Source organism: Carassius carassius, chromosome 42, assembly GCF_963082965.1.
Source record: "Carassius carassius chromosome 42, fCarCar2.1, whole genome shotgun sequence".
Lineage (NCBI taxonomy): Eukaryota > Metazoa > Chordata > Actinopteri > Cypriniformes > Cyprinidae > Carassius > Carassius carassius.
This window is the reverse complement of record NC_081796.1, coordinates 2,315,135-2,331,007: the sequence shown is the minus strand read 5'-3', so window position 1 is coordinate 2,331,007 and position 15,873 is coordinate 2,315,135. Positions and strand designations below refer to the sequence as shown.

General features: G+C 35.9%; 1 protein-coding gene across 2 annotated transcripts in view; it reads left to right on the top strand.

Annotated features, from left to right (window-relative positions):
* Positions 1 to 15,873, top strand: part of LOC132124488 (partitioning defective 3 homolog) — a 474,703-nt gene that overhangs the window by 311,103 nt on the left and 147,727 nt on the right. The window contains exons 17-18 of one of the 2 annotated variants that reach the window (XM_059535540.1): positions 1,975 to 2,019; positions 11,531 to 11,773. In XM_059535540.1, the coding sequence (XP_059391523.1) occupies positions 1,975 to 2,019; positions 11,531 to 11,773 (288 nt within the window). The remainder of the gene's footprint in view (positions 1 to 1,974; positions 2,020 to 11,530; positions 11,774 to 15,873) is intronic. The other variant, XM_059535542.1, reaches the window with a different exon arrangement.

Below are 15,873 nucleotides of genomic sequence, written 5' to 3'. Positions count from 1 at the left end.
TGCGTAAGCTAGCACAGCACTTAACTTTAAAGCTAATAATATCAGGCACAGCAGTGGCTACAACAAACTTAAAAGAGCACAGAGAGTCCTTAAACATTAAAAATATTTTTTTTGCATTACTTTCTCTCCTAACTAACATATGTATCACTCATCTCTCAAAGTAGGCCTAAAGCTCACCTCTGAGGTGGGTTTGAGGGACTCAAGGACAGGTCAGGGTTGTTGAGAGTGAAGCAGGCCTGTCTCAGGAGACGCACAGCTTCTGCCGCATGGCTGCATGGCTAATTGGAGGAGATAAAACATCGCTTTCATCCTCTTTATCCTCAGCCAACATCAAGCCCAGCGCCTCCTGAGACCGGACCAAGCCCCGCTCAGTCACGACCATACTAGACACTCGAGACACGTCCCGCTCTATGCACTTCACTAGCAAAAGTGAAATGAGTGGAAGGAGATATAGCACTTAAAAAAAATGAGAAAAAGAGGGAAAAGGAATGTCTTTTGGCAGCAGATGAGACCTGTTTCAGTGCCTCATTAAGCTTTAGTTAGACTCTGGATATGAGAGTTTTTGGTGTTCAATTGTTACACACATAAACACATACAGTACTGTTCCACAAATATAAAGTAACCCCAAAAAGTTTTTGGACACTCAAAGGGTTAAAGATGTCACAAATTAAATTGAATTAATAAAGCACTTACTTACTGACACTTAATGGATCATGATCATACTTAACGTAACGTAACATTACTATTAATGTATTGATGTACTATTTATGTACTACTAATAATTAATGTAATGTTACATTGTTAGGACACCTGCAAGATTTTTAAATAATAATAATAATAATAATAATAATTTTTATGTAAATATTAAGTTTTATGTTTATGTGAAATGAATGTATATATATATATATATATATATATATTTCAGCAGTTTGGGCTCAGTACTTTTTTTAAATACTAGTATTTTGCAAGGTAATGTTATTTAAATTATATCAACATATTTGTATTTCGAATAGATGCTGTTCTTTTCAACTTTTCAAAAGAAAAAAAAGTAATGCATCATGGTTTCAACAAAAATATTGTGCAGCACACCTGTGTTCCACACTGATAATAATCAGAAATGTTTCTTGAGCAGTAAATCATCATATGTCCATGATTTCTGAAGATCATGTGACACTGAAGACTGGAGGAATGATGCTGAAAATACAGCGGAGCATCACAGAAAAACATTACATTTCACATGTAATTAATGAACTTAGGTGGTAGTCTGAGAAACTTTCTTATGTCTTCCCCAGTTTTACACAATAAATAAATGAAATGCATTTAGAGAGGACAGATGTGCCCGTCATTACAGGCCATTTCAACCGAGCAGCATTTAAAGACCTCTCCTCTCTACTCATTAGAAACACATTTCAAACACATTCCACATTTCACCAAATCTCTTGTGCTTTGTTCTGATGAGCCATTTTCCTCAAGTGGCATTTCTGCCATCAGGTTGAGTATATATTTTTGCTCCTCTCAGGCTTTTAGAAGAACACAATCTCCAGTAACAGTCTAAAGACAGATTTGAGAGAGCCAACATGGGGAACATTACAGAAAAAAAATTATAAAATAAATCATCCTTCACGGTTTCTACCCTGTGTGTGATAAGACTGAGAGGGACAAAACGCAACTGGTTACTCCTGGTTGATGGAGCTAAAATCACCTAACACATGCATCTGCCCAATACTTTTGAATTATATCGCATGATAATTCATTAAACTCTCTCTTTCTCTCTCACCATTTCATTGGTTTTCCCACTTTGACCGTCTGCCTCTGTCTCACGTCGTGTCTCACTTTTACAGAGTGATTTGCATGCCTCTTGGGTTGGCCTTTGGAAATGTCAAGTAAGATCTGTAATGGAATGAGTTGCATGGGTCTGAGAATGGTGGACCGTCTTGAATTAACCAATCACAATTGTTTATGCATCCCTAACAGTAGCCGACGAGTTTAACCTCACTCCCTGCACAGAGAGGACCGAAGGTAAGGCCACTGATCAGAAACACTAACCTCACGAACACACCGGATCTCTGAGTGTCTGGGCATGCTGATGTTTTGGTGGACTTCTAATGGTGTTTTTAAATGATTTAAACACTTTTTCAGATAAATCTCTGGAGCTCTGTTTCAGAACCTAATAATCTGCACGCTGATGCAGCCATGTTTGCTTCACTTTGTTTAAAATCTAAAGCAGCATTGTGTGTAACCTTCAATGCAGGGAGCAATCCCAGAATGCATTGGGAGTATAGTGAAAAAAAAGGTTGACTATAATATTTAAATTCTGAATATAAAGCACTATTTTAATTCGTATTTATTTGCTGTAAGCTATTCAAGCACTATTATAATCCTTTGAGAAAAGTATATACTCGTTATATTTATATAGTAGTATAAAGAAACATTTCAATCAAATCTAATTCTCTAAAACAATTGGCAATTTGATCAAGTATGTATTAGTGTCTATTCTAATTAGTATAATAGAATCTGTCTATTCTACCATGTCTTTTAGGATCAGTTCACAGAACTGTATATTAGATTTCATTAGACACTAAAAAACATTGTTTCAAGTTTCTGTCTATTTTAAAGTGCACTTAGTTTGTATTTGTGCCCTTTAGCTTAGCAGTCTGCTAATGTCAAACTCAATCAAGAGATACATAGATTACAGTTATAATATTTCATTAGTTACAGTGTAGAAGAACATCACTTCACGTTTCTGTGTAATAAAAAAAAGATTTTAATTTATGTTTTAGAATATATGTATTTGCCTTTAGCTGAGCAACATGCTAATGTCAGACTATTAGAATCAGTTGTACTGTACTGATTCTGTACCGTAGAGAGATGTACTGTAGGCTACAGTAGATATTTAATAGTATAGAAAACCATTGTTTTAAGTTTCTGTCTATTTATAAATGGACAGTTTAACCCAGTATTTAGGCTATTTGTTGTTAGTTTAGCAACGTGCTAATGTCAAACTATTACAACCAAATTAGAAACATCTAGACTACCATTGTTTCATTACACTATATAGTATAGAGAATATATATATATATATATATGTATATATAGAAAATTAATAAACAACTAATTTTAAACTGTTACACACTGTTACACACTGAAACATAGACCGTTGTTTCATCATATACTGAATAATATAGAAAACATTTGTTTAAGTATTAATCTAATAAAAATAGTAAAATTTGCCCAATGTTTATTTATTTTATTTTATTATTTAAGCTAAGCAACGTGTTAATGTCAAACTGTATTCCAGTCAATTGAGACAAATGTGGACAACCATTGTTTCATTATACAACAAATAGTACAGAAAACTTTTAAAGTACTGATCTAATAAAGATGGTCAGTTTTATTCATTATTTATTTGTTTTTAGCTTAGCAACATGCTAACTCTCCTATGTACAGAGCCACAGTATTCTTAAGCCCTATTCGGATGGGACTTGTTTTACAGGGGGTTGCCTGAGAAATCTGTGTTTCACAGATGTACTTGGTGATTTTAATCCCGTCCGAATCTGCCACGTCTGTGTTTTTCTCACACAACCTCTGTGATAATTCCAGAGCAAATTACCTACTGTTTTTCAGCAAACTCAGTGATGCTCTGAGAAAACTAATCCCGCCCGAATGCGAATGTCTGTGATTGCCGGTGATATTTTATTTCACAACGCGTTCCCTTGTGTGTTTTGGCCAACGTGAATTACCGTAGATGCTCTTACCGCGTGCATGTTTGATATATTTGCTTACCGGCAAAGTAATAATAATAAAAAAATAACAAAAATAATAAAATCAAGAGCAAGATCACGTAAACTGTTAATACCGGCTATTGTAATATCAGCATCAGATAAGATTACTCGCGTTCATTTATGCACTCAGTTACATAATGTTTTAATTACATATGTACCTTTATGAAAATTAAACATATGGTAGATTTAGCCTACTACACACACACACACACACACACACACACACAAAGGAAAACAAGTTAAACTAAAGGAACCACACATTAACATGGTTTTGCTATACTAGCCATTTCGTATTTATTGTGTAATAATACTAATGGCAATCATTCTGAATGAATGCAATGCACGCATAGGGAGCGCGTGATCTCTGTGATGCCCAGATGCACAAATCAGACCCTCCCACCTCTGTAATAAACACGGAGATGTTAGTCCCGTCTGAATTGGTACATGAAAATCACAGACGTCAGGTGGTAAGAATCGAAATTCAAACGTAGTTTAGAAAACTAGTCCCGTCCGAATAGTGCTTTAGAATGACAAATGAACAGAGCGAGACCACCGGTGACGGTGGAAATAAGTCCAAGAACAAGTTTAATCTGTGCTTGCAAGAATCCTTCCAAACGGCCCGGCCCCCCTTTGACTTCATGACTCTCCTATCAACTGTTAACTGTTAGTAATCAATCTAACTAAACGACTGTGTGTGTTGTGCTCGTTAAGGAAGTCATTTGAAGTAATTGCCATCAAATCAGAGAGGGTGTTGCTTTCTTTTTTTCCCATTGAAATGAAGTGCCATGGTGTTAAATAGACGTTTTGGCAAAACAAAGCGCACTGCTTGTTCTTGAGGAACTATGATGGAAGAAAACATTAATTATGCCGAGGGCAGCTGGAATGGGAAAAGAAACAGAGGTGTGTATGCATGTATGTATGCATACATGTGTGTGAGGAGAGATTGCTGAGGTTCTGTTTGAAATAAAGAGCCTCAATGTCAGACTGCAATTAATCCATCAATGTCAAGCGTTAGTTACAGCAGTTCTAGTTACAGCACAGGGGAGCAGTAGTCATGCTGGGAGATATATGGAGACCATAGATTCAGAGTCATTCATTCTGTCAAAAAAGTCAAAGCTTTTTTATATTAAAGTCAACATGAAGCGCTGTTCGCAAAAAAACGAGAGATGGACATGAATTGCGGAGTTGCGTATTAATCATGTTGCTCAGAACTCCTTAGATCTGTTTCCTTTCACTGTTGTGGAGGTCACAGTGGTGCAGGATGCTTGCTTACCGTGTGGCGAGGCCTTTAGATGAATGTATTTTGAGATAAGTTGATTTGCCTTCTTTACAGAGACATCCAAAAACAACCTTTAATGGACAAATTGTTCTTTTCATATGAAATTGGAGACATGACAGTAGTGTAATGTAGGCAGTGAAGCAATGAAGGAACCAAAGTTCTGAATGCAAATCGAGAAGGAACACCTTCGAAGCAGGTTTTCATGATTCCAAGTCATTTGTATGTTCACCACGTTTACTCAAGCAGGTTCCATTGGGACAATTTCCATTTTTCTTTCTTAAACCTGTGAGTGTTTGTTAGCTGTCAGTCATAGCTTATTATTAAATTAAATAAATTATGTTAAATGAAGTGTGTTTGTGTTATTTTAGTATCACTGAGATGCCATTGTTTTTGCTAATTCTTAAAAATAAAGTTCCTTTAGTTAACATTGGTTAACAATGAACTAAAATTAACAATGTTAATTCTTGTTCTCACAACCTAATAAACCTCAAAACCCTTGTGGTTAAGATCGGCTAACATAGTCACCAAACTGAAGACATCTTTTCTTACAACCTTCAAACTGCCGGTCTGTCTGTAAGTGGCAGGACGTGATGTCAGACGCTGACAGAGCAGAGCAGGTTCTGAGCATCACTGATATCATTACGCCAATGAGACAGATGACTGTGTCTTGACTGATTGGCTCGCGGCATTAGAAGTTAATTAGGACAAATGTAGAGGAGCATGGGACAAGCTGGACATCCTCTGGTCCACTAATGATCATAGGAATGGTGGGTGAACTAACCCCCGGGACTCCTTCAATCTTTCTGGACACACCAGGATGAAACCTCCTTTGCCGCTGTGGAGATATTTTTAACCTAATAACCCTTTTACGTTGATGCATAAAATAGCAGATTGCTGAATAAATTACATGCAATGAATTGTGTTTTCATGCGCAAATGTTGGCCTGTAATACATTGAGTATCCCTCATGAGAATACTGCTGGCCATCTTAACAATACCGCGGTCACATTCATCGCATAAATGCTGATTACTCTTAACCGCTCAAGTGCTCGAGGTGCCTTTATGGCTTTGATAATTAAAAGCACTTTATGATATAGATACAAATAGTAATACCATGGTAATATCATGCATTTTTGGGCATGTGCCTTTTTGTAATAAAAAATAAATAAATAATGCATTTTATATTTAATATATATATATATATATATGTGTGTGTGTGTGTGTGTGTGCGTGTGTGTGTGTGTGTGTGTGTGTGTGCAGTGAGAATATGAAAATAAAAATAGTGTATGTGATATTATAAGAATTACACTGGTTTGATCCATTGAGGGTTGCATATCAAAATCCTTAGGAAATACGCAATTATGAGCTTTCCGTTCCTTGACGTGTTTTGCTCAGAGGAGATTCAATGCCATGTGGTTTGATTATTTCAGGATTGAGAGTGATGTCATTTGTGTTTTCTGCTTGTATCTGCTCAGTCCTGTCGTGTTTGCCGTGTGTTCAGTCATGCTCTTCAATGTAGCAGATTTGTGTGTAAAGCTCTGAAAACCTCGTGTTCACAAGCTGTTCCTCGGAGCATGTTGATTAAAGAGCTTCTCCAGCATATGGGACGCGATATTAGTTCACGTGCATGTCTGCTGCATTGGATTCTTTCCTTTTTCATTTCTATTAATAACAGAGACAGATACGGATACAGTGTGCTTCATGAGAGAGGAGAGAGGTGAAGTGGGATGAGATGGTCTGCATTGTGTCCTGGTGGACTTGAGCACTTCCTGGTCCGTGTGCTTCGTTAATAAGGACAGTTCAGTCTGAAATGCACATTTCACTTCTGTCGACCAGAAAATGTGATTTTGTTTAGGAATTATACAATTTTAATCTGTTCCTCACCTAAACTTGGATTGACTTGCAGGAAAATGAGAAACACAGTGCACAAGTCACATAATTTACTTTTATAATGCACATTTCTTCATTTTTGAAACTTGCAGTCCCAGTCCTCATTAAGTTTCACTTTTTATTTTAAAACTCTACTTTCGTACGTTTACTAATATTATTTTTACATTACATTATTTATTTATTCTTATAGTACTTTTGTAATGCTTGCAGTATGTTTGCAGTGACTAACTCGTTCTGTAAAAGACAGATTCCGTGAATATCGATTATTGTTCAGTTCTTTGTCTTGGATGAGGCCGGTCACTGGTTTGGCCCTTGTAAGGTTAATCAGTAGGGTTCAGAAGGAGCCCCAGCTTCAGAAGCTTCTACTCGATGTGAAAGAATGCTAACAGTGTCAGCTCTGGTTTGGTTTACACACTTCTAACCGCTAACCTACACCTCAGATCACCTGGAATCATTTCTAAGCTTTCGATCCCCTTTTACTGATGTCTAAAACACTGTTTAAACCGTTCATCTTTCAGAGGAAGGTAATAGATTTCTAATTGTTTTCTTATGTTGTTGGAGGTTTATTTTGCTAGGCTAATGGCTGTTTTGCTTCATGTCTTTCCTGCTAAAGATGGGCTGTGAGCTCTGCAGCTGGCAGGAACGCTCCATTTAGCGTCTGAAAACAAATCGGGAATCTCAGCGTGCTGTAGATGGAGGGAAGATGTTTTTAGGAGGAGGACCAAACCATTGGGTCCACCTCAACGCATCATCTGAAAGGAGAAACGAGAATGAGAGAGATTGAAAGACAGCTATGTTTACACAGAGTGCCACCATATGTGATTTTCTTGTGTATGGAAATTTAGTTTTTAATGTCTACTGGCATGGCAAACGTCAATTCCAGGAACTTTAATATTCCTGAACCTGCATCTGCAGTCTCTGGGGACAATAATGTCATGTTATGTTTCTGTACTTAAATACATATATATATATATATATATATATATATTAATAAAAAAAACACATACTCATACAGTGTGTTTATATATATATTTAGTGAGCTAAATGCACACCTATACAATGATCACATTTTTTTTTCAGATTCAAATTTTATTTATGTATTTGTTTAGTGAGAAAACTGTCCTGATATCATAATAAATAAAACATTGGACTATTTTGATATTGTGTTATAAAAATAAGATATGCATATTAAATATAATACAAATATAATATAAAATAAAATGCAACAACATAAATTGTTACATAATTTTTGTGTATTTAGGACAAATTGCAGTATTTTTTTTTTCATTATGGTTATACCCCATGCCATTGTTAGTAGCATTCAATAATTATTATTTTTTATGAAAATATATATTTTTCAAAAGCATGTGAAACCAACATGCATTTAAATTCATGCATGTTACTAATAATGTATTATTTAATAATTTTAAGTAGGATTTTTTTCTCCTTTTCTTTTTTTGTGGGCACTCTTATTTGTCATTGATCCATATTTTAAACCAATCTGACTGCTGACCCTTGGATCGGGGTCGCTGTTCTTGAGGCCCTTAAACAGGCGTTCACTGACAGCATGAGCAGCCAGTGCCCGAGTCTCGCCTCACTAGCCAAATCTAAACACTGAACAGCAGCCACTGGAAAAATAATTATAGCTGTCCAAGTAGGAGGCCTGTTTAACACAAGAGTTTGAGGGCTGTGTTTTCAGCATCATAGCCGAGACATTTTCCGTCAATATCTGATGCGAAGTTCTTCGAATGAGAAATGGCACATTTATGCTACACCAGCAAACAAACGGCAGCTTCGGTTACGCTCTGAAGAACTGTAGCGCTGCTGTCGATTAATGTTTGTTTATTTACAGTATAGTGTGCATGCTAATTGTGTTAGAATGTGCATGGTTGCAAGGTTTATTGTTAGAGGTTCACATACTATTTTATCCAATCATGCATTTGGCTTAGATCATTTTTCAGTAGTTGGCAACTGTTTCAGAGTCTGTTCCATACAGCTCACACAATAACACACACATGACGAATTCACACGTACACAGGGTACAGAATTAGCTTAGGACCACATGATCCAGCTGAACATCAACTGAGAATGTTTATTGGCCATAAATATTTCATTGGCAATATTTAGTATTTTAGTTAATATTACAATGTGATGTACATAGTAATATATTTTTTAAATTACAGTTCAAAACTTGTGTTAATAAGACAGACAGACAGACAGGCAGGCAGGCAGGCAGGCAGGCAGGCAGGCAGGCAGGCAGGCAGGCAGGCAGGCAGGCAGGCAGGCAGGCAGGCAGGCAGGCAGGCAGGCAGATAGATAGATAGATAGATAGATAGATAGATAGATAGATAGATAGATAGATAGATAGATAGATAGATAGATAGATAGATAGATAGATAGATAGATAGATAGATAGATAGATAGATAGATAGATAGATAGATAGATAGATAGATAGATAGATAGATAGATAGATAGATAGATAGATAGATAGATAGATAGATAGATAGATAGATAGATAGATAGATAGATAGATAGATAGATAGATAGATAGATAGATAGATAGATAGATAGATAGATAGATAGATAGATAGATAGATAGATAGATAGATAGATAGATAGATAGATAGATAGATAGATAGATAGATAGATAGATAGATAGATAGATAGATAGATAGATAGATAGATAGATAGATAGATAGATAGATAGATAGATAGATAGATAGATAGATAGATAGATAGATAGATAGATAGATAGATAGATAGATAGATAGATAGATAGATAGATAGATAGATAGATAGATAGATAGATAGATAGATAGATAGATAGATAGATAGATAGATAGATAGATAGATAGATAGATAGATAGATAGATAGATAGATAGATAGATAGATAGATAGATAGATAGATAGATAGATAGATAGATAGATAGATAGATAGATAGATAGATAGATAGATAGATAGATAGATAGATAGATAGATAGATAGATAGATAGATAGATAGATAGATAGATAGATAGATAGATAGATAGATAGATAGATAGATAGATAGATAGATAGATAGATAGATAGATAGATAGATAGATAGATAGATAGATAGATAGATAGATAGATAGATAGATAGATAGATAGATAGATAGATAGATAGATAGATAGATAGATAGATAGATAGATAGATAGATAGATAGATAGATAGATAGATAGATAGATAGATAGATAGATAGATAGATAGATAGATAGATAGATAGATAGATAGATAGATAGATAGATAGATAGATAGATAGATAGATAGATAGATAGATAGATAGATAGATAGATAGATAGATAGATAGATAGATAGATAGATAGATAGATAGATAGATAGATAGATAGATAGATAGATAGATAGATAGATAGATAGATAGATAGATAGATAGATAGATAGATAGATAGATAGATAGATAGATAGATAGATAGATAGATAGATAGATAGATAGATAGATAGATAGATAGATAGATAGATAGATAGATAGATAGATAGATAGATAGATAGATAGATAGATAGATAGATAGATAGATAGATAGATAGATAGATAGATAGATAGATAGATAGATAGATAGATAGATAGATAGATAGATAGATAGATAGATAGATAGATAGATAGATAGATAGATAGATAGATAGATAGATAGATAGATAGATAGATAGATAGATAGATAGATAGATAGATAGATAGATAGATAGATAGATAGATAGATAGATAGATAGATAGATAGATAGATAGATAGATAGATAGATAGATAGATAGATAGATCCAAAGCCCTTTTAATTCCCATTTAGTGTTCATTTTGTACTCTGCACATACAAATGCAAATCCCTGACCCGCGCAGCCAAGCCAATCGGCTTCCACTGAGGTCTTTTCTACAGGATTTCATAAGCAGGATTAATGTTGTCTCCATGCTGGCGTGTGTTTAAAGTGTGGGCCTATACTGTGTCTTTGTGAGGAACCCTTAACGAGAAACAAGTGGATTAAATGCATGAAAAGGTCATTAAGCAGACGAGTTGAGGGAGTTTCGGCTAGGACTCGCTGCTCAATCTGAACGGGTCGAGTCTCAAAGCGTGTTCAGTCTACAAGCTTTTTCTCTTCCTCCCTCTTGTTCTCCACATTCCCTCCTCCACCTCCTCCCATGACCACACAGGGAAGATAATGGGCCTCATATTTGGGCCATCCATCAGTGCCTTAAAGTACAGAAAGGAGTTAAGCGCTCTTTCCCTCACACACTAGCACACACACACATTTGGAAAAAGAGGCAAAAATGACCTCGAGTTAAAAATGAGACTTATGCAAGATAGATAATCTATTTGATACCTCACTTTGAATCAAGTGGAGCCATATATGTTCTATATTATTTTAGCACACTTTTATCACCTTCCATCTGCAGATAAACACAGCCCCAATATGCACATTTGTCTTCAGTGAGAGGTGTAAATTCTAGAAGTGAATTAAGAGAGAATGATTTATTGAGGGGAAAAAGTAAGACAGTATCTTTTTTCTTCATTCTGGCATGTTTTTTTACTCTCTCTGTTTTTCCACCACAAGGCAACTCCACACGAGATGTGGGACCGTCGTTGGGTTTGAAGAAGTCGAGTTCCTTGGAGAGCCTCCAGACAGCTGTTGCCGAGGTAACGCTCAACGGAGACGTCCCGTTCCACAGGCCACGCCCCAGAATCATCAGGGGGCGGGGCTGCAACGAGAGCTTCAGGGCGGCCATCGACAAGTCTTACGACAAGCAAGGTGTGACCGCGGTCAACCCCGATGAAGATGACGAGGGCATGGAGACATGTACGTATTGGGGAGGGGGCTGGGGGATCATGGGGGAGTTTTGAATCATATCTAGAGACTAGGATATCAGGGGTGTATCCCAATTCACGTTCTATCCATCCTAAATAGTATTCGACATTAGTGCATCACAGACTGCAGTTTGTTGAAATTAATATCCCGGATGGTTTACTTTAAAATTTGAAGAAATGTTGGCCATAACCCATTGCTCATTGGAAGCAGATTCAATTAAAATGATCAAACAATGATAAAAAGTGTTAAAAACTACAAACATGGAATATATGCAAGACCAATGGATTTTCAAGTCGACTTGTTAAAAATCGAGGATCGATCAAACGTTCTGGATAAAAATATTGTGATTTTATTTTTTGCCATTTCGCCCAGCTCTAGGCAACTTTTAGAACATAGTATAAGTAGGCAAACTGGTCAGATTACTCTAGAGGCTAATGAAAATACTCTGGTAACACCCTAGCAACCACTAGAAGCTGCATGGCAACATAATCTCAGTCTCATTAGAGCTTGTACCAGTGATTCCTGTGTGCAGTGACAAACATGGCACACGCTGAGTTTATGATTTGTCAGATGCTTAAGAATCTTTTATTTTTCTTTTAATGAGTCAGTCAAAATAATTCATGATACATGTTCATGATAATTCAAGATATTCATCTTTAAATTCACTTTTGCATTACCAGCTTAAATCAGACTCACAGTGAATTATGTACTGACCTGTGAGTGTTTATTTTTATTTTTTTTATTTCAATATGTACTAGGGACCAGTTGCGCCAGCTGTGCTTGACCTACAACCTAGCTGACTTTTTACGTAAAGGGAGGTAAACGTATGCATTAAACACACAGATTACGACTAGCATTGTGTTACTCATAGTCGAGAAAACAGCACAAAAATGCTGCATCATGGCGGTGAGTTTTGCATGAACAAATTCAAAACTCATATATGTAAACATAGCAGTCTAGTTCGATCAGTTTTAGTCCAGCCAGTGCGTCATCATCTACTTTCTTAACCTCCTGTTTTCTCTTTATATTGAAAATGGCAACTCATGTAGTCACAGCTATTACCATAATTGCACAGGCACAGTAAAGGCGATCTGACACAATATCAATGCCAATTTTATCAGTTGTCTCACACAATGACTGGCTCAGAATATTATGAGTCTCCAGCCAATTGAGGTTCACTTTATAGACTAAGCTCAGAAGAGAAACAAGGCAGCGGGTCTCACGAGGACGTCTTGTGCTGTTCTGAAGATTAGACTAGCAGAAGAGATCCTGCTGCTGTAACTAGGTCAGGCCTTCCCTCAAAGACCCGAAAGGAAATAAACAGCCAATGAGCATGTGTAAAAATTTCACTATTAATTTTGCCCATGACCAAATTAATTTCCAGACATCCTCACTGGGCATTTTTCTCTAATGGGGCCTGGGTTTAAAGGGATATTTCTCAATATCTCGCAGACTTTAGTATACCTACTAAATGCGTTTGGGTTATTTTTTCACGGTTCATTGATTGCTTGTAGTAGCAACGTGTTTTCTTTTCATATTTTAGATCATTTCATTTATTAACCCATTTTAAAATGTATCATTGCCACAGTTTACTGCATTGAAAGTGTTGCTTTTTTGTTTTAGTTTTTTAGTAAGGAATAATAAAGAAATCAGATTCATATATATACAGTACAGACCAAAAGTTTGGACACACCTTCTCATTCAAAGAGTTTTCTTTATTTTCATGACTATGAAAATTGTAGATTCACACTGAAGGCATCAAATCTATGAATTAAGACATGTGGAATTATATATGGAATTATATACATAACAAAAAAGTGTGAAACAACTGAAAATATGTCATATTGTAGGTTCTTCAAAGTAGCCACCTTTTGCTTTGATTACTGCTTTGCACACTCTTGGCATTCTCTTGATGAGCTTCAAGAGGTAGTCACCTGAAATGGTCTTCCAAATGGTCTTCCAACAGTCTTGAAGGAGTTCCCCGAGAGATGCTTAGCACTTGTTGGCCCTTTTGCCTTCTGTCTGCGGTCCAGCTCACCCCTAAACCATCTCGATTGGGTTCAGGTCCGGTGACTGTGGAGGCCAGGTCATCTGGCGCAGCACCCCATCACTCTCCTTCTTGGTCAAATAGCCCTTGATGCCTTCAGTGTGACTCTACAATTTTCATAGTCATGAAAATAAAGAAAACTCTTTGAATGAGAAGGTGTGTCCAAACATTTGGTCTGTATATATATATATATGCATATACAGTACTTGTCATTCCGATTTTTAAATGTTTTTAATGCAGTCTCTTCTAGTGTTGCCACAATACCAAAATTATTGTTTCGATACCGATACCTAGTCAAGAATTGCGATTTCGATACTTTTTCGATACTTTTCCTGAAAAGGGAAAATACGCTCTCAAATATCATTGCCGTGCTTTATTTTAAAACCGGAACAACATTCTAATCATATAACACACTAATAAATAAACATATGAACAGCAGATATATTAAACATTTGAACAAAATATGAAATATCAAAATACAAAAAATTTGGCCCACCCCAGCCGGCAAATAAAGTAACATTTCTTTACCCACCCCGACCCGCGCATCGGGGACATCACGGAAGATACTGTACATTGCTACTTAGACCTTCGTATTGTAACCTTATCAAAGAACCTAATAAAATATGAAAATATATATTCCAAATATTTAGTATAGGCTATATGAAATTGCACTGGTGATGGTTAATTCAAGCATGAATCTTTTAGGTTTGCACGTAATCCACTGACTCATATTTCTCATTCACTGAAGTTCCTCCCACATCAGCGCGCGAGCACGGCGCTATTAGCAGTGCATGCGCAGCTCGTGAACAGCTCTGTGAACTGTTTCATCCTGTCAAAGAGTTACTCAAGATGTGACGGAGCATGTGATTTGTTGAATGTAGTGAACGAATCCGCCCTTCACTGAATGAGATCGAGAGATCTTCTCATTCATGAACGAGTTGAATGAACTGATACATCTCGTTCGTGAATGAAATGAATGAGTATAAAGGGTCAGTGAGCCAAGCATGTAAATCTCGATCAGCAATCAGCAGATACAAACCACAGTTATAGGTGCTGTGCAGATACGCTCGTTTTCATATTTAGCATACAGAAAATAACTCCACGTTTAATCCCCGATTAATGTGAATATTATATATGAACTGTCTGACCAAACAATTAAAATGTTAATTATGCAAGAAAACCTCGTGCTTTGTTCATCTGAACAACTTATTTAAACTATTTAATGCGATTATGCACACATTTTAGTAAAGCCAAATCAGTTTAGTAAAGCCACTAATGCAGCCATCTCGCTCTAGTGCTTTTTTGCTGCTTGCGTGAGGAGAAAAAACACAGATGTCCATAGGGAGGCACTGGAAGCGTGCGTTGCACACACCAACATGAAATACGTCTCACAAATCTGGAACGCAGTCATTCTTTGAAGTATCGATACTAATAAATTTAGGAATCATGACGTTTTTAATTTCTGAGAATCGCGATACTTTTAAAGTATCGGTGCACCATGCAACACTATTCTCTTCTGCTCACCAAGGTTGCATTTATGTGATCTAAAATACAATAAAAACAGTAATACTGCGAAATATTATTAGATTTGAAAATAAGTGTTTTTATGTGAATGTTAAATTGTAATTTATTTCTATGATGTGCAGCTGTATTTTCAGCATCATTCCTCCAGTTTTCAGTGTCACATGATCTTTAGAAATCATAATAATATGAAACCATGATATACTACCATTCAAGTGTGTTTGTGTGTGTGTGTTTAATCGAAATTAATTGTTTTATTCAGAAAATATGCATTAAATTGATTAGAAGTGACAGTAAAACAATTATAATGTTACAAAATATTTTTTTTTAAATGCTGTTCTTCTGAATCTTTCTTTTTATCAAAGAATCCTGAAAAAATTACAATTTTAAAAATGTTTTTAACATTAATATTAGAATGCATAACAACATATTAGAATGATTTCTGAAGGATCACTGAAGACTGGAGTAATAATGCTAAAAAATTCAGCTTCGATCACAGAAATAAATTACATTTTTAAATATA